The sequence below is a fragment of the Metarhizium brunneum genome, chromosome 1 (assembly GCF_013426205.1).
Source record: "Metarhizium brunneum chromosome 1, complete sequence".
Classification (NCBI taxonomy): domain Eukaryota; kingdom Fungi; phylum Ascomycota; class Sordariomycetes; order Hypocreales; family Clavicipitaceae; genus Metarhizium; species Metarhizium brunneum.
In genome coordinates this window covers 4,387,774-4,409,357 of record NC_089422.1, presented here as the reverse complement: position 1 = coordinate 4,409,357, position 21,584 = coordinate 4,387,774, and the positions used below count along the sequence as shown (strand labels likewise).

The 21,584-nt window shown below is 50.3% G+C and overlaps 6 protein-coding genes across 6 annotated transcripts; 4 read left to right on the top strand and 2 right to left on the bottom strand.

Annotated features, from left to right (window-relative positions):
* Nucleotides 1-122: 122 nt before the first annotated feature.
* Nucleotides 123-5,134, bottom strand: TRM732 (tRNA (cytidine(32)-2'-O)-methyltransferase non-catalytic subunit; the record flags this gene model as incomplete). The annotated part of the gene is made up of 7 exons (XM_014693711.1): nucleotides 123-851; nucleotides 899-1,572; nucleotides 1,629-2,466; nucleotides 2,532-2,766; nucleotides 2,830-4,069; nucleotides 4,135-4,976; nucleotides 5,034-5,134. 7 exons carry the CDS (start codon nucleotides 5,132-5,134, stop codon nucleotides 123-125), a joined length of 4,659 nt encoding a protein of 1,552 aa, XP_014549197.1.
* Nucleotides 5,135-5,523: 389 nt separating this feature from the next.
* On the top strand, nucleotides 5,524-6,372 carry crp-74 (60S ribosomal protein uL1; the record flags this gene model as incomplete). Its single annotated transcript, XM_014693712.1, has 3 exons — nucleotides 5,524-5,542; nucleotides 5,635-6,006; nucleotides 6,110-6,372. 3 exons carry the CDS (start codon nucleotides 5,524-5,526, stop codon nucleotides 6,370-6,372), a joined length of 654 nt encoding a protein of 217 aa, XP_014549198.1.
* Nucleotides 6,373-6,679: 307 nt separating this feature from the next.
* SMP3 (GPI mannosyltransferase 4) lies at nucleotides 6,680-8,643 on the bottom strand (the record flags this gene model as incomplete). The annotated part of the gene is made up of 4 exons (XM_014693713.2): nucleotides 6,680-7,625; nucleotides 7,691-7,818; nucleotides 7,898-8,283; nucleotides 8,535-8,643. The coding sequence occupies 4 exons, from the start codon at nucleotides 8,641-8,643 to the stop codon at nucleotides 6,680-6,682; spliced, it is 1,569 nt and encodes a 522-aa protein (XP_014549199.2).
* A 3,690-nt stretch (nucleotides 8,644-12,333) lies between these two features.
* Nucleotides 12,334-13,065, top strand: scon-3_0 (E3 ubiquitin ligase complex SCF subunit scon-3; the record flags this gene model as incomplete). The annotated part of the gene is made up of 4 exons (XM_014693714.1): nucleotides 12,334-12,403; nucleotides 12,471-12,568; nucleotides 12,650-12,820; nucleotides 12,889-13,065. 4 exons carry the CDS (start codon nucleotides 12,334-12,336, stop codon nucleotides 13,063-13,065), a joined length of 516 nt encoding a protein of 171 aa, XP_014549200.1.
* Nucleotides 13,066-15,094: 2,029 nt separating this feature from the next.
* ARL1 (ADP-ribosylation factor-like protein 1) lies at nucleotides 15,095-15,913 on the top strand (the record flags this gene model as incomplete). The annotated part of the gene is made up of 5 exons (XM_066129743.1): nucleotides 15,095-15,169; nucleotides 15,232-15,270; nucleotides 15,335-15,418; nucleotides 15,498-15,821; nucleotides 15,893-15,913. The coding sequence occupies 5 exons, from the start codon at nucleotides 15,095-15,097 to the stop codon at nucleotides 15,911-15,913; spliced, it is 543 nt and encodes a 180-aa protein (XP_065985781.1).
* Nucleotides 15,914-17,895: 1,982 nt separating this feature from the next.
* On the top strand, nucleotides 17,896-19,466 carry cta1 (Catalase; the record flags this gene model as incomplete). The annotated part of the gene is made up of 2 exons (XM_014693716.1): nucleotides 17,896-18,064; nucleotides 18,151-19,466. 2 exons carry the CDS (start codon nucleotides 17,896-17,898, stop codon nucleotides 19,464-19,466), a joined length of 1,485 nt encoding a protein of 494 aa, XP_014549202.1.
* Nucleotides 19,467-21,584: the final 2,118 nt, after the last annotated feature.

Genomic DNA, 21,584 nt, shown 5'->3' with positions numbered 1-21,584 from the left:
GCATTTATGACAATATTCGCAGCACACGCTGAACGATACGGCACAATGGATTTGAGGATAATCAATTCTTTAGCAAATAGGCTTATTTTTTTCTTCATTTATCCAATTGTATGCAAACGTGTCTAAAAATCTATCCATGCTTCTGCCAGTAACTTCGATACCGTCGTGCTCCTCGATCGTAGCGCCTCTTTTGCCAAAGCAACACCTTGTTCCAGCTCCGAGTGTTTGAATTTCCTACCCAATGCCACAGAGCAGCGGATTATCCGTGTGCAAATAGCAAATGCTGTCGGATTGGAAGCCCACCCCAAGGGCCCGTCTTCCAATTCAGCAAGTCTGGCAACTTGCGCAATCCCACCCTGAACCCAACTTCCCAATTTGCCCAAATGCTCATCCTTTTCATCCCATTCAAGGCTCTCGAAGACCTCTACCCACCGCTTTGTCTCACGCACCTCGTCAATAAACAGGTTATTCTCCTCGACCACAAAGAGCGAATCATCAAATTCAAGTGCCCGCGCAAGCTCAACCTCTGCTGATTCCCAGCTCTCCAGCTTCGTAGCCTGTACGCCAAAGTGCCCGACTAAACGGTCTGCTATAATTGCCTTGAATTCTGGCGCGGTGCCGAATTGTGTGCCGAGGAATTGGAGGAGGCGGTTTGTTGCCTCGATGGGCACCAGGGCGGCGCCGATGACGGAATTCGCGGCCAAGGCAGCTACATCACGGACCTCGTCGTCGTCGTCATTCAGGAGGTCGTAGAGGGAGAGGAGAGCAGGAAGGAATTCTGGGGAGGTCGGGGGTGAGGCGGTGAAGAAGGAAGCGAGGGATAAGGCGGCTGCGAAGCGAGTGTCGAATGTCTGTGGTGGTCAGCAACTCGTCGTTACCAGGCATGATTTTGCCTTACCTTGTTGTCCAGAGCGGCCTCGGCCATGATTTGGCCCCATGAATGGATATTGACGGGTGTAGATTGCTCGGGACGGATTAGGGCTGCTATGACAGAGCCGCTTGCTCTGATGACTGCGTTAGAGAGAGCTGGGTTCATGGGACGAGCCGGTAGACCCAGCCAGAGTTTAACCAATGCATCTCTAGGGATCTTGTCAATGGCCTTTTGCTGGAGGAGCTTGTCTATGGTGTCGGCTAGATTTTCTACGGCGAGGACTTGGGCTTTTGAGTAGTCGGTTTGCAGACAGACGTTGACGTATAGATTAGATAATGAAGCCAGAGTATCCTGTGAACACAACGACGGGTCCCATACTTTGGGAATGATTTCAAGCGCGGCTACCAGCCCGTCGAGGCCGACTTGCTGGCTTTGAAGAAGAGACTGAAGCTGTGACACGGGTTCGTCGAGTGTGGATAGGACGTACACATCGTGAATGGCCCTCTGGATTTTCAGAAGAGCAGACCCTCTATTTCTGGGCATGGTGATGCTAAATGGAGATAGTGGGTGCTTGTTTGTCGTTTGAAAGAACCAGATCATGTTTATGACTTCCAGATATGAAGCGATGATGTCGGGGCAGTCAGGGAAGCAAGTGTCTACTTTGGTTTGGACAAGGAAGGAGTGGAGTTCTGGGAGATCAACTGGAGAATGGAGTCAGCTTATTATGATTCCAAATGGACTACAAGGGGATACATACCCAGCAGTCGTTCACGAGCAACCTCGCTTAGTCTATCAATGACAAACTTCAGAGTCAAAAGTATTCCATGGACATGGTTCGGCTTATTCCTCGATTTGCTAGTCATTGCAGCATCGAAAATACCTCTGGTATCCGCCAACCACTTTTCATGCAGGAGACAGGAGCAAAGCGTACGCGCTGCCATGTCGCGGACATGCCACACAGGACTGGACAGATATGCCGTCACATCGACTTGAATTTCGTCCCGGAGCAAATCTGGAGGCCCCGCTCGACGGATGATGTCCAGAGCAGGAAACACAGACTCTGCAGCAGCCGTGGCTGAAGTAGACGATTCAGAGAGAATACTGTGCCCAGATTGAAGGAGGTTTTTGAGCACGCCAGGCAAATTGGGGTATCTGTGGTAATGAATGCGGTTTGCTTTGCCATCCCACCCGGCTTCAATCACGGCTTTGCTTTCGTGAGTCCCAAACAAGCTGTCAATGAGGCTTCGCAGAAAAATGAGGCCACAGTTCCGGATGGCCCATACCTCGGATCGTAGGCCGCTGGCCGCAAGTTCTAGACATTGGGGCAAGTAGGATTCGGACTTGTTCCCCAGCGCTGTGAGGAGGGAGTTTTTGAAGATATCTTTGAGGCAGTTGTATGCGTGGACTTGAGGGAGCCTGGATCCGTCGGTTTCCGAGACCTTGGCCTCTCTGGCTGCTATGGCCATGAGGGTGTCCATGACTTGCGCAAAGCTGGGGTGGGAGGCGTTTGCTGCGAGGATTCCGGTGATCATCGATGGAATTCCCGCGGACCGGCGCGTCGTTGATGCTTGAGAGTCGATTGCATTCAGTGTACCCTGAGTCAATCAGCGAAAATACCACGCCATATCATGTGTAATAGTTTCGACTTTCGTTTGCTTACCTCGTACCAAATGTCCAATAGAGTTCTCTCGTTTTGTTCCAATTGCAGATATTTCGTCTGCTGGCAGCAAGTCGCAAAAGTAGACGAAACTGTGGTGAACGCGCCTCTGTGACGCAAGGTTGCTAGCTGCGTAAAAGTCAGGTTTCCGATCCTCTCGAATACCTCCTTTGAAGGAATGATCAGGCCATTTCGGGACCTATTTTGAATTGTGAGGATAATCGTGCGCATAAGATTGCTACAAAATAGATCAACAGCAGTTCCCAGAAAACCTATGATGCAGCAGCAGTGTATAGCATACCTTGACTCGTGAACGGAACGGAAACTATAACTTAATAGATCTTTGGTATCAAGTCCGTCTACTTCCTCGAGTTCCTGAGGCAAGTGTCCTTCAGGAGAATCATCGCACAGAACATCTCGGACGGCTCTCCATGCTCGCTCGCAGCATGATACAATGTCCCGCTGGAGTTTATTCGCCTCAAGCAATTCGACTTCAGAGAGTTTGATCTCAGAAACAACCTGCCACGTATGGCATAGTGAAGCAAAATCTCCATGAAGAGGTGCGTTGACGACGGCTTGACCAAGATCCTTCTCTGCCATGGACACCTTGCGGTTCAACTCATTGACCATAGCTGCCAGCAATTTGATTCTTTCATCGCCTGATTCGAGAAATCTATAAAGCAATTGGGACGATTTCGAGGCGCCGTCAGAGTGATCAGCCCTGGCTGTTCGGCGAACAAGCTCATGAGCCCGTTGTGACAATTGGGTAATTTCCTCGACGGGCACTTTCGTAATTTCTACCCCTGTGAGTGTAAGCCGGCGATATCGACCGTCGGCGTAGCATTTTGCTAGAGCCGTTGCCGACAAATCTCTGACGTCCTCAAAGGGATTCATGACCAAATCAAACAATGCTCGTGCCCACTTGGCATCCAAACAATTGAAGAAGAGTTCCTGGTCGTCAGATGTCTCCCAGGTTTTATTCGAATCTCCTTCCAAGCGTATTATGTACATAAATGCCTTTAGAGCTGCAATATGCCTCTGGTACGAGGCAGTTGGACTTAGCTCCTCGCACAAGAAGCCTAGATACCAACGGAGAAACTCGACATGATAGTCCAAACAGTTAGCCAGCTGGGCTTCGGGTAAGGAGATCAGATTCGATTGGTAGAGAATAGGCTGTGAAACGGCATCCTTGTCAACCGAAGGAGGAGCGTTCGCTTTCTGCGCCTTGGCTCGAGCTCGCGGAATGCTACGCTTTAGCACGTGAATAGCACCACGAACTCTCCTGAACATGTCGCGCGCCTTGGACGCAACTTCCACTCTAAACTTGGCATCTGGATCGGCAAAGAATGTGCCCATGTACTTTCTCAGGAGATCAAGTGCGACGGGGGAGTAAGGTCGTGTGGTGGAGGGTGATGTAACAAGTAAAGACAGTGCTAGAGATCGAACTTCATGAGAAGGATGGGCCAATACACTCTCCAGGACCTTTTCGTGTAGCGTTATAGATGAGTTGTGCTCTGCCTGGCTGTTGGCGCTTCCGAGGGCTAATCAACAAGTTATTAACACTCCTCTGTCGGTGCCAAATGATGGACCCTGTTGAACGACTTACCAGGTTCCTCAATAAGACCAACTTTCTTTCCAGTCTCCAGTGCCGCCAATTGAAGAAGAGCGGGAACATCCAAGCTCATCCCACTCGCTGCAGAAACTGCCTGGTCCTCATTCATACGTCCTAAGAACGCCAAAGCTTCCGACCTATCAGCTTTGAATAACGGCAAAAAGATATAATTCTTGATAGACTCCAGAAGTGTGGGTTCCTCAGTCAAAGAGTCAAGTAGCCATTGATGCCATATCTCGATGCTAGGAACTGCTCCTACATCCTGCCCCCGTCTCCAGAGACGGTAGACGGACACAATCAACTTGCCCACCGTGGGACGTACAAGTTGCAGATGCATCCAGTGAAACAATTCCACAGTAAAGTTTCGCCATATTTCAACTTCATCCTGTGTTCGTATATCCGTTCGAAAAGACACATACGTCAAACGAATGTCGCACAGGTTGAATACTCCTTTCGATAGGAAGTGATCTAGCGTCTTAATCGCAGATTTGACAACGGGCTTGGTAGAACGTCCAATAACAATTGAAATGAGACTATCCGAAACATATTTCTTGGCCTGCAATGCGGCATCTCGATCTGGGTTCTTGAGAATGCACCGAGCAACGAGGTCGAGCACCAGTTTCATGGACCTATGTTTGTCCGACTCATTCCACTCAATGTAAAAGTTGAACAATTTCAACATCACCTCTTGTGAGAAGGCCCATAGCCGTAAGTCATCAGATTTGGACACAGAAGACTGCTCGACAAGTCCGCAAAGTCTCAGACAGGCCTGTCCGGACATTGATTTGGGCTGAGCCGCATCCTTGAGCAGCTTTTCAAAGAGGAGATTTGCATGGCTACGGCGTATAATTAGTCAAGTTTCTTTTGACTTTGAGAAATTACAGAGCACTGACCTTCTCCCCAGTTCCGCATCTTCATGTTCTAGCCACTTTACCAACTCAACCGGGCTGGCCAATAAATCAGTAACCTCTGCAGGAAGCTCAGGCTTCACCATTTCAAATTGTACTGATTAGATTGCGACCACGATTGAATACATAACCAAGTCTGGGACCAGTGTGTCATCACCAGCAAAAGGCCATAAGAAATGCCATCTACACAATCTATAACCGTGGCCACCGTCTACTAAGTACAATACCATGAAAAATGTCGTAGGTACGTACCTCAAGGCATGCGGCTCGGAAGTGGTCACGCGTACCCCCACGTGAGAAAAATTTGCCCTGCCGCACACATCCCACCACCAATTGCCGTGAAGTGTGCAGGGTCCCCACACCCCAAAATCACCAAAATCCCCAAACCCACCTTCGGTCTTCCAAAACCCTTCCACAACAAGACCTGTCCTGATTTACCATTAGATAATATTGAATCTATTGGGAGACTGCCAAAATGTCCAAGATCACAGTCGGTACGTTGCAGAATACATCTGGTTCTCGATGCGCCTTATCGATGCGCAATCGCAACACCACCCACACAGTCGTCGCTAACCACGCACTACAGCCAATGTCCGGACGCAAGTCGCCGAGCTCTTGGAGTACTCCAACGAGACCAAGAAGCGCAACTTCTTGGAGACGGTCGAGCTCCAGATCGGCCTGAAGAACTATGACCCCCAGCGTGACAAGCGTTTCTCCGGCACCATCAAGCTGCCCAGCGTTCCTCGCCCCAACATGGCCATCTGCATCTTGGGTGACCAGCACGATATCGACCGTGCCAAGCACGGCGGTGTCGACGCCATGTCCGCCGACGACTTGAAGAAGCTGAACAAGAACAAGAAGCTCATCAAGAAGCTCGCCCGCAAGTACGATGCTTTCCTCGCTTCCGACGCTCTTATCAAGCAGATCCCTCGTCTCTTGGGTCCCGGCCTGTCCAAGGGTAAGCAACATCTCCCTCTCCCCGCCACCAAAGATCCTCACCGCTTCTTCCTACGCAAAGCGGAGATTGTCTCGCTCCTCGGTGCTAATACTTGATGCAACAGCCGGCAAGTTCCCTACCCCTGTCTCCCACTCCGATGACCTCAGCGGCAAGATCACCGAGGTCAAGTCCACCATCAAGTTCCAGCTCAAGAAGGTCCTCTGCATGGGTGTCGCCGTCGGAAACGTCGCCATGGAGCAGGAGCAGCTCATTGGCAACATCATGCTCGCCATCAACTACCTCGTCTCTCTTCTGAAGAAGGGCTGGCAGAACGTTGGCAGCTTGACCATCAAGGCCTCCATGTCGCCCCCCAAGCGCCTGTACTAAGTGGCCTCAAAAATGACGGTTCAGTTGTGCTTGTTTTGGGGGGTTCTTTGATCTGAGTGAACTGGCCAGGACTTGCTTAGACTAGAATCTCAATACAGGAGTCAAGTTGTTGCATTATAGGTTCCTCCCTCTTGCTGTGATATCTGCCAAGCTGTAGTTGTAGGTACAACAGGCCAGCGACCGGATCTCTGGTGGCGCTGACATACCACGAGCTTTGAAACCGACGCTATATCTGCAGTACGGCACGCTTGAACACATGACACATGAGGTAAATGGGTACATATTGTTACGATATATGTTCAATATTCTAGCTTGAATTACTTAATTTTTGACAGCTTTTGGTTACCCTCCATGCTATCAAGCCCCGTCGGCCAATCACCCGCGACAGCGTATTCCAAATACCATCATCCCCAAAATCGAGGTCGTCCAGGTTCAAATGTTTTCTGTAACGCCATACTTCTCGGAATCGCAACCCGTGCAATCCCTTGTTTGAGAGATACGGGTCCAGCCAAGTTGCTGAAGCTGGCGCAATAAGGTATGTCCCATTCTTCTCCTTCAAGTACTCTTGATTACGTCGATCAGCGGGTGTGTCACAAGTGGCGAGCTCCGTCAGTTGTGTGAGCAATGCATCGCCCTTTAGACCCATGACATCCCTTGTTTGCAGAACCTCGTTCTTGCCGTTGAGGAGCCATATTGGCGGGGTGTAGGTCTTCCACCAAATGGCCTGGGTCGCGTCTGGTTGCTTGCTCATAAAGACCTGGCCGGGAACGACACCACCTTGGTGGTAAATGCCCATTAACACCCCCAAAAATAGGTTGAAGATGATCCATGCCCCTGCCCAAGTTCGCAGCAAGATCTTATTCTTGGGTAGCTCGACTGATGATAGAATTAGGGGCACGGTGGGCAATAGAAAACGAGCTTCTTGATGCGGGAATATAGATAGGACAAAAAGTCCAGAAATAGCGGAGTAAAGTCTCAGCGACAAATGAGGTTTGGCGAAGACTAAAGCAGCTGCAGGTCCAAGGAGCTGCGGAAGGTTTGCCGCAACATGTTGGTACCACGGATGTATACCATGCTGGGCAAGGTTTGCCGTGTCCGAGTTATAGAGGAAGAAGTTGAGCGGGGTGATTGTAGGTCTGGAGATTAGGTTGGCCCAAGTAACGGGCTCAGATGAGTAGAAAGCGGTATCCAGCGCGATAGCTATTACAGTGGTTATTAAAGCAGCCGAAGCCAGGGCCACAAAAGAAAAAGGTCTGCTTTGATAGTCAGCACGATACTCCACGAGGATGCCTCGTGAGTGGAGGAAGAGACCACTGACTTATTCAAAAAATGGGGTATCAAACGAAGGCCAGGAATTAACAAGAACGCTGGGAAGGTGATTCGGTTAAACACTCCAAAGACGGCGACAATGCCGAGCACTGTCGAAGATAAAAGCGACGATTGTTGCTGAAACGGAAGAGTCAGTGAGACGCCGTAAAATGAAATTTTGGTCGAGGCAAAACTGCGGGGAGGGGAATCATCATACCCGAGTATCCACAATGCGCTGAATCAAAACCAGACTCCAAGCTACGACCAGAGTTTCCACCGAGTTCGAAAAGGTGTGTGTCTGATATGTCCAGGTGACATACGACGATGCCACCAAGAGCACAGCGACACGTCGATGTCGCGGTGAGGGTATCAGTTCGTGGAGGGCCCAGTCCTCCAAGACAAAGCTAATCAGGAACATGAGAACTCGCAAAGTCCAAAATACAGCGATGGGCGGAATTTCGCCATCATGGCCGTTGCCAATCCACAACCATCGAAGGAGTAGCATTGGCAGCCCATAGACGGGCCATAGCGGGAAGACGCTCCGTATCGGGTGCTCGCTCGTAAACTCCCAGGTTCTTCGGACGGGATAACTAAAGATCTGGCCTGTGGATTTGAAAACATGTTTTGGTCAGCAAGGCTGCTCTCACAGGACCAGAGCACAAGAGCATGGCGAGCGCGTGACTTGACCGGACGAGTCTGTCGAGACACCAGGGCACCAGCCGCAGCTCCAAGCTCCACCTTGTACCTGGTGTAGGGACAACACAAACGAGACCGGCGCATGAGCATGAGCCCGAGAATGACAAGACTCAAATGCGCGGCATCAGGACGAAAAAAAATAAAAAATATCGACGTACCGGCTATAATCTCGGGGCCCTGGAAGTTCTCGTCCGGGTGTAGGTAGCTGGGGGACAGGGCGAACCACAGCCGTATCAGAACGAGAAGCAGATAAGTGCGCCGCCACATAGTTCAGCAACAGTACCTCGCGGTAGTCGATGACACGGCAGGCATGAGGTCGAAGATGTAGCGAAAAGCAGGCAAAGACATGGGAGATGAAAAGGATGGCGAGTCGATGGTGGACGCTTCCAGAGCGGCAGCGCGTACAGAAGCAAATCGACGACGTAGGCGCGACGAAGGTGTGTCGGGCAGAACGAAGTAAGCTGTGAAAGAGATTACAGAGTAGATGACAATACAAGCCAGGTAACACGAAGCTGAAGCTGAAGGGCTATTTGCGCAGCGCCATCGGCCTGAAGGTAGAATATGGAGAGCGGGAAAAATATCAACGGGGGCAAACAAGACAGATTAATTAATTTTATCAAGGCGTATGGAGTGGGAGCAGGAGTCCAAGTACTAACAGTACGACACACTCAAGCAGGAGTTGGGACACGGCCAGCGATAAGACACGTTTATTAAAGAGCTCATCAGTGCTGGCTGAGCTTGGAAAAAAAAAGGGGTGTCCACTTGATGCTCAGAGGACAGGGGGCACGAGCTTGAGACTGGAGCTTGCAAGGCTGACGGGGCAGCCTGGCACCTAGTAACCACGTACTACTGCAGTGGGTGTAGTACTAGTACTCCGTACCTAGCACCTGTGACCAGACCTGATAATGACGGAGGGTCATTGTCATCAGGGGGTGGATAGCCTGATCGCATCACGCCCTTGGTTTTTGTTTCGCTCATCCGTTTTATCATGAATTTGTTCTAGTATGCTCCTTTGTTCTTCTTTTCATCTCTTCATTTTGCACCTTACCACTTGGGTGTGCCTTGTATTCGCCGTCTCCGGCTCCGTCGACCCTGTCGCCGGCACTCGAGAGACTTGACAGCTTGGACGGCTGCCTACACGTGTACGGAGTACGGAGCGCATAGCAATACAGAGTGCTAGCAGGCAAACAGACGGGAACGTCTCGCATCAACAGACCCCAAGAATAGGGGCTCTCTGCCAACAATGAGCCAAACATGCGTTGGGGGTGTCAGCACCAGGGGTCTGTCTCCCAAACCCGCCAATCGCCAATCGCTGACCTCTGACATGTGGTATGTATGTATGTATGGTGTTGCTAAATCGGTTGACGGGTCCAGTCGATATTGAGTAGTTCGATGGGAGGCGGAGAGGCTGAGAGGCTGACAGCTTGACGAGTGCGTCCACAGATCAACGGCCCGAAGAATGCTTAAAGGTTGATGTCCTCCCCTCTCAGGTCAATAACAGGGCAGGACCGCCGCTAAGCTGCAGGCGGCATGGAGCCCAGCAGCCTCGGGACCCGGATACTAGGGCTTGTTATTCCGCATCAACTTCACAAAGAGGACTATGGAGACTCATTGACGGTTTGGACATTGCATCGCGTCACGCCAGGCACGCTCCCCCTGGTCAACAAAAAAAACATGGGTCGGCAATCTAACAAGACGCAACCAGACAATGGTCCTGGATCCCCGATCCCCGATGCCACCCAAAGAAATGGGCTAGCTAACGGGGCTAACCAAGACATAGAAATGGACCTGACTCTTTGTCACGGGAGCCCAGGGTCTCTGAGCTCTGGGTCTGTCCATTGTTCAGCTGTCTGATATGTGGACATTGTTACTGTATGCACACAGCGCCCAACTTCCTCAAGTTGATGGCTTCCATCGCTATAATAAGGCCCCGTGACGAGGACAGAGGACATCACCCACAGCACTGGGGAAGCTTCAGCACGTCGCGGACAACCCCAGCTCCCCAGACAGGCTTGCCGCTACGGTGCAACCTCCTCGGCCAAGCTTGATGCTCCCTTGTGCGGCGGAGGGCTCTGATCTTTGCGTCACTGGCCACAAAGGTATGTCATTGGAGTCCTTGCGCCATCAGGCAAGGTCAAGAATGGCCCATACACAGAAGGTAGTCGTAACCACTGCTCCGTACTTTTTGCGCAAGAAGCCTGCCGTTGCAAGGAATGCGCATCGACTTCGGTTGAAACAAGGAATCTAGGAGTATGTTAGATGGCTTCGTACATGGGAATGCGCAGGGACAGCTACCTACTAGTAGTGGCATACCCGAGGCAGCCGTTCCAGACCCGAATGCGGACGGCGCGATACGCCAATATGTCGGGGCTAGAACGTTGTCGTATTGCGATCTGAGACGGGAGTGAATTGAATTTCACAAGAGGGCAGGGAGCCTGGAGAAGCGCTTCGAATCGTGCCAAGTGAGTAAGTGAGAGGTTGGAGTGGTTCATCGAGGATGCTTGCAGAGAAGCACAGGTTGTGATGGACGTCGTCTTATGTAGTGCCATACTGCCTACTTATGCATGCTCGCGGAATGTATAAGTCGGCAGTCTGCACGACAGGCTGCGAGAAGAGAGCCCTACGGCGTACGGAGTAGTTGTGATTCTTCGGCCACGACCAGGTGACTTCTCGTCGATGAAGCCAGAAGAATCAAGCGATGAACCGTTTAGTGCATGGCCTTCCCAAGTCTGCTTGAATCTTGGTGGATTTTGGTTCGTATCACACATCAATATTGAATGGCTTCATGGAGGCTTAGTGTTGGGGTTGACATGGCAGACCCCAGTTGGCTGCATAACATTGAACATTGAAATCGAGAGGTCAAGCGGTGGTTGCCAAACGAGGCAAGGCAGCAGCGCTCCACTGCGTGCTAACTGAACAGTGCTTGATTCGATAACATTGAAAGGCTCAACCAGTTGAGCAACAACCCATGCCAACATTAAGTTGAAGCCAGTACCTCCGATGCCCTGCTCAAGGGGCCCGTCCAACATTAAAAAGCCATTGCACTTGACATCTGTACCTTAGAGCATTTATTAACTGGTCCATCTCAACCTTAAGTTTAGCGACTCGTGCTATGGCGCCTGAATAAAGTAGCTGAATTACTTGGTGCGCACCTGTCTACTACCTAGGTACTTATACCCAAAGTAGGGACTTAGTAGGTACACATGCATGTACACATGCTCACTCATTGCACTCAATGTATTGATGTTTGATTGTCTTTTCAAATTTCTCATCGATACACCAGAATTCTTTAGCCTGCGGCCATCACCGTTAAGCTCTGCAAGTGCAAAGGATCGTTTTCCCACGTCTAAACATAGGCTCAGTAAGTTTGTTTGTCTTTGCTCCAAAGTTCATAGCAAGAGCCTTCCTCTTCCCGCGCAGAGTTCAAAGAGCGCAGCTCCTAATCAAGGGCACGCCTCGCGATTGATCTGAAAAAATACACAACTACCTGTGCACTTTTTCCCCATTTGCCCGTGACTCTTTCACGTTTGTTGCAACTTGGATGTGAATAGCACCGGACCTCTCTGAGCAGAGCACTAAGCGCAGCACTGAGCACTGGAGTCAACATTGAACCCACATCGGCTCCATCCGTCCTTTTCTGGCGCCGTCCACTGACTGTAGTGGCTAGCCTGTTCTCCTGCCAAACGTTCGAAACCCCGCAGTGGCCCTAGTTGAAACTTTGTGCTGTTCTGGCTGTGAACCGAACCTGCGAACTCTCTAAACCTACCTTCATTCATCATCATCATCATCTGCAGCCAGCCGGGTATAAAAAACACTGCCCAGCCCACTTCAAGAACAACTGCGCTTTACTGCCTCAACAGCAACTGCGCTTTACTTCCTCTATATAACTCGCTACCTCAACCTTTTTGATACGCCATCTTCCTCACTCCGAAACACTATCCATTCTCGTTCGTCAAAATGTCCGCCGAAGACACGTCGGGTGCCAAGGTCTACTTGGTCTCCAACGATAATGCCACTTTGCAAGTCGGTAGGTGACTGCCCGACTTACTTGCAAGTTTCGCCGGTCGAAGAGTTCGCACTGACTCCTTAGTTAGACCGTGTTGTTGCCCAGCGCTCCATTCTCATTAAGCACATGATGGAGGACATTGGTTATGACACCATCAGCCAGGATAATCCTATCCCAATTCCCAACGTATGTTGCATCACCCAGCCAGCCTTGCTAGGCTTTCTATCAACCCGCTTAATCTACCAGCATCATCGCTAACTGATGCAGGTAAACGAGGCCGTCCTCCGCAAGGTTATCGAGTGGTGCGAGCATCACCGCAACGATCCTCCTCAAGCTCAAGACGATGAGTCTGACGGCCGACGACGTACCACCGACATCGAGGAGTGGGACCAAAAGTTCATGCAGGTTGACCAGGAAATGCTGTTTGAGATTATTCTGGTAAGTCCATGCTCGATTACCATTTCATCACCATCCATGCCATCTTTTCGCAGACTGACTGTCGGCAGGCTGCCAACTACCTTGACATCAAGCCGCTGCTTGATGTCGGCTGTAAGACTGTGGCCAACATGATCAAGGGAAAGTCACCAGAAGAGATCCGCAAGACTTTCAACATCACCAATGACTTTACCCCCGAGGAGGAGGAGCAGATCCGAAGAGAGAACGAGTGGGCCGAGGACCGGTAATGGAGCACGTAGTCGAAATGAGCTGGTCCCGACTCATTAGATTTTATCTCTGATTTCTTACTTTCTGCTTCGCAAAAGGCCACCTCTGCCATGCAACTCGGGCGTTCGTGGGGCTGATTACATGGTATTGACGATGGATTCTACCTTGCTTCTGGTTTACGCGTAAACATCCTAGCTTTAAAGTTAGAGTAGGTGAGAATTCCAAAACTATCACTCCAATGTCTTCTTGTGTCAATGTGCAAGTGATATCGTGTATAAGGAAACGTAGTCGTTCGAGTGAAAACAGTATCAGATCGTCACGCCCTGATGTCATTGCAAAGGGTCACACAAGCGTCGCTGGCGCTGCGAGGATTATGGACGGCCCTGGGAACATTGCGATGGATATATGCGGGCTATGAGCCGCGGAGGCGAGCGGAGACAATACCATCTCCGACAAATACTGACTACTTCCCTCCCGATGGTCGGAGATCATTGATGTGCGAGCAATCATCTACAATAGCATCACGATGTGCAGATCCATCCTAGTAACATTTCCCGTTTTATTTCAGAGACATCAAAATTGTGCATTCCTTCCTTGAACCCGACCGTTTCATGCAGTAATGGCGGCGAAATTCGCGATAAACCTGGCAAATAAAACCCTGCCTTATAATTCGGTACGTTTTAACACATCTCCCCGTTTCTTCCTTGTTCAACTTTACGCTCTGAGCAGCAGTAAAGTGTATGTCCTCTAGAATTCCTTCGAAGATAATTCAATCCATCTCACTGTGAAGCCATGGCGAGAAAAAAATTGCAATAGTCGGCGACATTTGATGGGTAGAGGAGTCGAGAATTGTCGTAGGCGAAACAGTTTAGATGCCGAGGCGGGTCTTTCTCCAGTGCCGTCTCTTGGCGTTGTAGCTGCGAAAATGAAAAGGACATGTTAGCAGGCAAGTTTCTGTTGTTTCTTCCCAGGTGGCCTTGTCCATCAAGACTCGATCGACAAAGCGGAAACACAGTGAGATAATGCATACCGGACGGAGTTGTTGGTTCGGAGTCTAATCCATTGAGGCACAGGGCGGTTCTGCTTCTGTGCCTTGGCAAGCTTCTGCTTGGTACGGAAAGACTTGTGGCTCTATTGATGAAATGTCAGCGTTTCATGGTGTTTTCGGTGACGGGACGATCGGGGTGCGTCACACGACGCGCAGAATGATCAGAGAATGTGAGAGCGAGCAAAACATGCAATGTGCATTCTCTGAACATGAGCGTCGTCGTGGACAGCGTCGCAGGGCGGCATACCGGCATCTTGGTTGGCTTTGCGTGTCGAGTCGCTAAAGTGATGAGGAATTTCGTGGAGTTGAGACCGAGAGGATTTTTGGCCCGCACTCGAGGGCGTAAAACCCTAGCGAGGATGTGTGGTGCGGCTGGTGCGAGAGAGTGTGTGGCTGAGCATGACTGGTGTGGCTGTTCCTGCCTCAGGCATAAATGCCAGCTGTTTACTGCGATGGGCTGCCTCGCACAAACAAGTGTGCTGACTAAGTATGGTCTGGCCGGCTGGCAAACAAAATCACACGGACAGTCGTGGTATGCAAATTAGTATGCAGTGTGTCCCATTAATTATGTCCAGTGTCTGCAGCCAACCGTAACCAAGAGAGCAGGGTCTAGATCATGTCCCTGGCCCGCCGCCCCCAGAAATCGGGAATGTTGGTGGTGTCCGACAGAGGTTCCAGAATAGGAGACTGATTTCTAATTAATGCTTGCCTCCTGTCGGAATTCTTGCCACGGAACATTGAAAACCATCAGGGAAGCACGCAGATAGAGGACGAAGCCAACGAAGCCAGCGGTCATCTTTCTCTTCTCCATTTTATTCCGTTTCTTGTTATCTGTGTACGATATCCACCCCGATTCGTCCGATCAAGTGACCACGCGTGTTGGGGGCCTCGAGAACTACAACCTGAGCTTTTCCCTGATCCTCGGCACCGCATCTAGCCAACGCTGATTTGTTTGGTTCCCTGCACTCGCCGTGTACGCAAACATCTTAACTTTAGTCACCATGGGTGCGGGCATGTCATGGCTGTCCAACTTGCTTTGGGCGAAGAAGGAGATTAGAATATTGATCCTGGGGCTTGTATGTTTGTAGCAATTCTCCCTAGAGGTGAAATGGGCGGCAACTAACACGTTTTGAATTAGGATAATGCCGGCAAAACGACGTTGCTTTACAGGCTAAAGGTACGACATGTCCAGTGTGTTCTGATATTGGAGAACGGCCGAATACTAACAGATATCCGAAAAGATTGGCGAGGTCGTCACTACGATACCCACAATCGGCTTCAACGTCGAGTCGGTGACATACAGAAACTTAAACTTTAACGTCTGGGTATGTTTGGACACGCATATCAGAATGGCCATGCAAAATGAGCAGGACAAGAGCTGCAACTAACGCCACGCTCGTGCAGGATCTCGGTGGCCAGACAAGCATTCGACCGTACTGGCGATGTTACTACGCCAACACAGCAGCCGTCATCTTCGTTGTCGACTCTACTGATATCGAGCGATTACAAACCGCAGCCGAGGAACTTGCCGCAATGCTCAACGAGGAAGAGCTCAAAGACGCGGCGTTGTTAGTCTTTGCCAACAAACAGGATCAGCCCGGCGCAAAGGGCGCGGGCGAGATTTCGGAAGCGCTGCGCCTGGGTGAGCTGCGCGACCGGAACTGGAGTATCATGGCGTGCTCTGCTGTTGATGGAAGCGGTATCAATGAAGGCATGGACTGGCTGGTCGTAAGTACACTCTACCGAGGAGTATTGCGCGTGTACGGGCGATGATTTGCTGACTTTGATGTGCTTGGTAGCAAACGGTTAACCAGGAATAATCATGGCATACGCAATGGGTTCTTTTTTTGTTATTACGGTTTCCGGCGCTTAATATGTACAACAAAAAAACGACGTGATGATAAAGGCTCCCTCACGATTCCGTCGCATCATAGTAAACAGCAATCATAACTTCATGGGAAGGGGGAACAGAGGAATTGAGTGTCATTGAGTTGCAGGGTGCTGGCAACAATGGCTGGCCATGGGTTTCTTCCTCCCAACCTGGCCATCATGTTGCAAAAAGAGGAGAAAGACCTACAATGAAAACGAGTGCGACGCAAAGTGCGATGAAGACGTAATATAGTACGACCCTTTAATACTACAATCAGGATCTATCGAGGTCCTTTTCTTTTTCTTTACATAGAGAGATCTCACAAATTCTGATGGAGAACACTATTGTTTCGAGTTAAGTCGAGTGTCCCCCATGAGCCCCAGCTCAATGCGAAAAATATCAACACTATACCCAGGTTGTATTAGGGAGTTGCGAGGCGAGCAATAATGTGAAAAGCAGATTCGGATAAAACCAAAATCAGCTACTGAGGGGGAAATGTCTGTCATTATGGCGTGAGAGCAAGACTTCACCACAGATTGATGTAGGCGATATACTTAAACTCGTGAACGAATGACTGCAGCAACCATGCAAAATTCACGACGGACTAGTATATCTATGCCTTGCCCTTGTGTATGGTCTAGTGTTTTGCATGGCCCTTCCTCAAGATGCTGCCGCGGCAATGGGTATGACTCGGGATGACAAAAACAACAGTCAAACACCGACTTTGGAAGCAGCAATATCCCACGGGAATCAGAATTCGGTCTGATATCATGGTGGGGCGGCTGCAATATTCAAAAGAGGCCGAATGGCTCGCGGCGTGTTCAAGAACGCCGAACGCGATCCCGAAATATCGCCTGCTGCGTTTGACCATGACTACATGGGAGGCACAGGTACCTGGCATTGTTGAGGTTGCCCTTGTGGGTGTCGGTGTCGCCTCTGTCGTGCCTTCCCATGTATCCCGAAGTGTAAGCGTCACGACTCACCACCACCCCAGGGCCCCAACGCACGCTTGCATCTTTGCCAATGCTACCCGCTACCCATGACATCAACCATCATCACAAACAATGTTTCCGATCCAATCGTTCAATTCACAAATCAATCTGGTCAGCATTCGGCAGCTCATGCCAGGAACTCCTCATCGCTGGAATTGCCGAGCTCGCCCCGTACTTGGTGGAGCTGCTACAACACTTCCTGTTGCAAGATTTCGGCGTAACAAACGAACCTTCGATCCTGCTCCCAGAATCTCTTGTTTTTGCCTCCTATAGCCGGTCAGTTGTGCACATTTAATGATTGGTAATACCAGGGCTGGTACACAACTACGGCATTGCTCGTTTCCAATGACCGTGGGAAATCTGGACAAGAATTAGTCTCGGCCGGATTCCACGGACAGGTGGCTTCGAGGGCTTCGAGATTTACTTCTCGGGCCTTTGGATATACTTCGACCATGATTGGGGCCGTCGCCCCACCATCATCTCACATCTCCCAACGTCTATTCATCGCCTCCAATCACCAAACTGTATGTGAGATCGGTGGTCGAACTCAGTCACCGCGGGGACTGGCAACGGTGGCGCGGGAAAGTCGAGACAGCATTCATGTGCCGACTTCGATGATGCTGGATCCCACCGGCAGATACGTACGGGATGCTGGCCGGCCCGTTTGTATTGTGAACAATATGGTGGCGATACGCCTTTCTTAGGCGAAGCAGTCTAAGTAGTATATAGTGCTGGCAAGTCCGGAGTAGTCCGAGAAGTGGAAGTCCTACGGTTGTTCATTCATATCGGCATACATCTTGTCTCGACCTGACTTGCACCTCCCTGTCTTGTATCTCAAGTTTCCGGACGCGATAATCCATTAAGCCTACCTCAATACCACTTCTACTGGATCTCGCAGGGCCTTTCTTGATCTGTATCAAATCTCCATTCAACTGTCACCATGGGTGCCAACGAGGCGAGCTCGACATACCGCTACAATGAGAAGCCCATCTACACAACATCCAATGGTGCTCCCATCAATAATCCGGAGGGATGGCAGCGTCCTGGACCGATGGGGCCCTTGTTACTACAGGACTTTCATCTCATCGATTCCCTAGCTCATTTTGATCGTAAGTTCTTCATCAAACTATAAACAAAAAGCACCTTCAACTACCCCCAGAGTCATAAACACATCATACTTACATACTGTGAACAGGCGAACGTATTCCGGAACGAGTCGTCCATGCCAAAGGCGCCGGTGCATACGGCGAATTCACAGTCACCCACGACGTCACTGACATCACCAGCGTGAACATGTTCAACCAAATCGGCAAGCAGACGCCATGTGTCGCGCGCTTCTCCACCGTTGGTGGCGAAAAGGGATCTGCAGACTCTGCCCGTGATCCGCGAGGCTTCTCCGTGAAATTTTACACCGAAGAGGGTAACTTTGACTGGGTCTACAATAACACGCCAATCTTCTTCCTTCGAGATCCCACCAAGTTCCCGTTGTTCATCCACACGCAGAAGCGCAACCCGCAGACCAACCTCAAAGATGCCACCATGTTCTGGGATTACCTCTCAACTCACCAGGAAGCCATCCATCAAGTCATGCACCTCTTCTCAGACAGAGGAACGCCTTACTCGTACCGCCATATGAACGGATATTCCGGCCATACGCACAAGTGGACCAAGCCAGACGGCAGTTTCGTATACACCCAGGTACACCTCAAGACGGACCAAGGCAGCAAGACCTTCACCAATGAGGAAGCCGGCAAAATGGCCGCCGAAAATCCGGATTGGCACACGCAGGATCTCTTTGAGGCCATCAAGAAGGGTGAACACCCCAGCTGGACTGTCTACGTGCAAGTCCTCACGCCACAGCAGGCTGAAAAGTTCCGCTGGAACATCTTCGACCTGACCAAGGTCTGGCCGCAAAAGGAGGTGCCACTCCGACCAGTCGGGAAGCTCACCCTCAACAGAAACGCCGATAACTACTTCGCCGAGATCGAGCAAGTCGCCTTTTCGCCGTCCCACCTCGTCCCCGGAATCGAGCCGTCCGTAGACCCCGTCCTGCAGTCCCGTCTCTTCTCATACCCGGACACACATCGCCACCGCTTAGGTACAAACTACCAACAGATTCCCGTAAACAAGCCCCTAAATGCTTTCAACCCTTTCCAAAGAGATGGTGGCATGGTTGTCAACGGCAACTACGGCGCCAATCCCAATTATCCAAGCTCTTATCGGTCACTGACCTACAAGCCCGTCACGCCGAGCGTCACACATGAGCAGTGGTCTGGTGCAGCTGTCCACGCTCTCTTTGGCGATGTGACGGATGAGGACTTTGTCCAGGCCACAGGGCTGTGGGAGGTGTTGGGACGTACGCCTGGCCAGCAGGAGAATTTCATTTCGAACGTGGCAGGCCACTTGTCTGCTGCCCATGTTGATACACGCAAGAGAACCTATGAAATGTTTAAGAGGGTGGACAATGGACTCGGGAACGCTATTGAGGAGCAGACTGAGAAATTAGCCTAGTTTTCTTTCTCTTGTATATTACCTACTACGTCTTAAGAACGAGACCTCAAGGAAGTCCCATATAGCACTTCCCCGTTACGTTTCATAAAGGAACTCGGCAAATTGACTACCGTAACTTCGTTGGGCAGTTGAAGGACTGTTCTGTACGGGGACTTGGTATGAAGAACGGATAGGGTAGTCTCCATAATACATTAATTAAATTATTAATGAAAAAAATAAAATAAAAAGGCTAGTTAATCACCAGGACCCACTAGTAACACAATCAATAGTCGTACCTTGCTAACTCAACAGTAACACACAATTCAAAAAACACTGCACGCATCGCGATGTGTCAAATCCACTAGCTCAAGAGGTGATTCATGACCTAACGCGCCGGCGAAAGCCTGTCTCCATAATACATTCATCACCCTTTTTGGGTCAGAACATACATGACGAATTGCATCACGTAATCACAAAAAGAGCAAAACGCATTAATTAAAAAGAAGTTATTCGGATTTAGATTAACTATAATTCTGCAACGACTGAAGAACAAACGAGCAGGGGGTCCCCTTTGCAGCAGCGGTCCGCTTGTCCTCGGTGTATATAAACCCGATACGCATGACAGACGTATAGCATACTTTGTCAGGGAGAAAAGGAGATATGTCTCGCTCCTCCCCCCCCCCACGAACTTCACACATATAATGCGGGTGGAAGGCGGGGAATGATATCCAGCATCTCAGTGCCTACAAACCTGCGCTGCAGTCCAGCGGATGACGGTGCCGGGTGTGCTGATCTACAGCGTCCGGGAAACGTCAACCCATTTGTGGCGGCAGAACTCCTCGTTCACTTTGTCCCAGAAACATTCACAACCAGATCCAAGCTGAAATTGTGAACATGACTGGGCTCGTAGTTGAGGGAGTCTGATCGTAGTGAGATGAACTACTTGTTGTGCCCTTCATTGCTTCAAACTCTTTGCCGGATGTTTCGCCCTGATTCAAACGAGCAAATTCAGAACGGCCGTATTTCCCAGCCGTGGTAGCTACAAGAGTCGGGCGGCCCACACGACTGGTTGATACGGCCAGAATACCCTCGGGCAAAGTGCAAGAAGCTCGGGGCTGAACGGCAAGACAAAGACGCCGTACCAAGTGCCTTCCTGCGCAGCAGAGTACACTTGGCACGGCCCAGCTCTTTGGATAATACCCAAACTCGACCATCACCTTCTCACGCCCAAACGTCCAATTCCGGACTAGCCGGAGGATGTTTGTCTGTATTATTCCCGTCGACAGCCAGTGTCAGACCAGCTCAGAAACCAATTCCGGATCAATTTCCAAGACAAGCCTCATAACGAAGTATTAGTATTGTCGTACGACGGCCGGTTAGATTGAGCAAAGCAAGTCAGATCTAGAAACCAGTCCAGAGTCTAATCACGCAATTGCCTCCATGTTGACGAGTTGACAAATCGTTTCACACCGATGGAAAGGTTGACATAACGGCATCAAGCCGCATGATGCATCCTTTAGTTCGATCGTAATCCATTAAATTTCGTCTGTGGTCGTCATGTGGTCGCAGGTCGTCATCATTACTCATTTCGTCAAGACAAGAACGAGAAGGAAACGCGATGAAAAAAAAAGGTGAGGGTGAGTTGCAAGCGCGAGGCTTGTTCAGGGGTATCATCCGTAGAAAGTCTTCGTACAGGCCACACCAAAATATTGGGCTAAGACTAAAGCCAAAATGAAAGATGAAGTATAGAAATATCGGGGAATCAAGAGTCCAACTAGGGAGTCTGTCTCGGAGCCAGGCCGAGTATGGCGCATTGCTGCATATTCCTCTTATCTTTAACCCAAAAAAGGAACCGTAACAAGGACAGAGGAAGAGGTAAAAATAAAAAAGAAGGGATAAAGTGGAGAACAGTGTCCGAGAAACGAAGGGGAAGTCGCGAACCGCCTTTACTGCTGCTGATCGGAGGCCCTGCCTATTTACAAACGACCGAGCTAACAGTGTCGGTGCAAGGCGGCGGGGAGGCTTTGTAGTATCGGAAATGGTAGGAATCGAAGGACATATTCCGAACCTCAAGCGTGCAGTCGCTATGTCGCTGGTAAAAGGACAGTGGCCACGCCAAGACCAAAAATGCAGACAAAC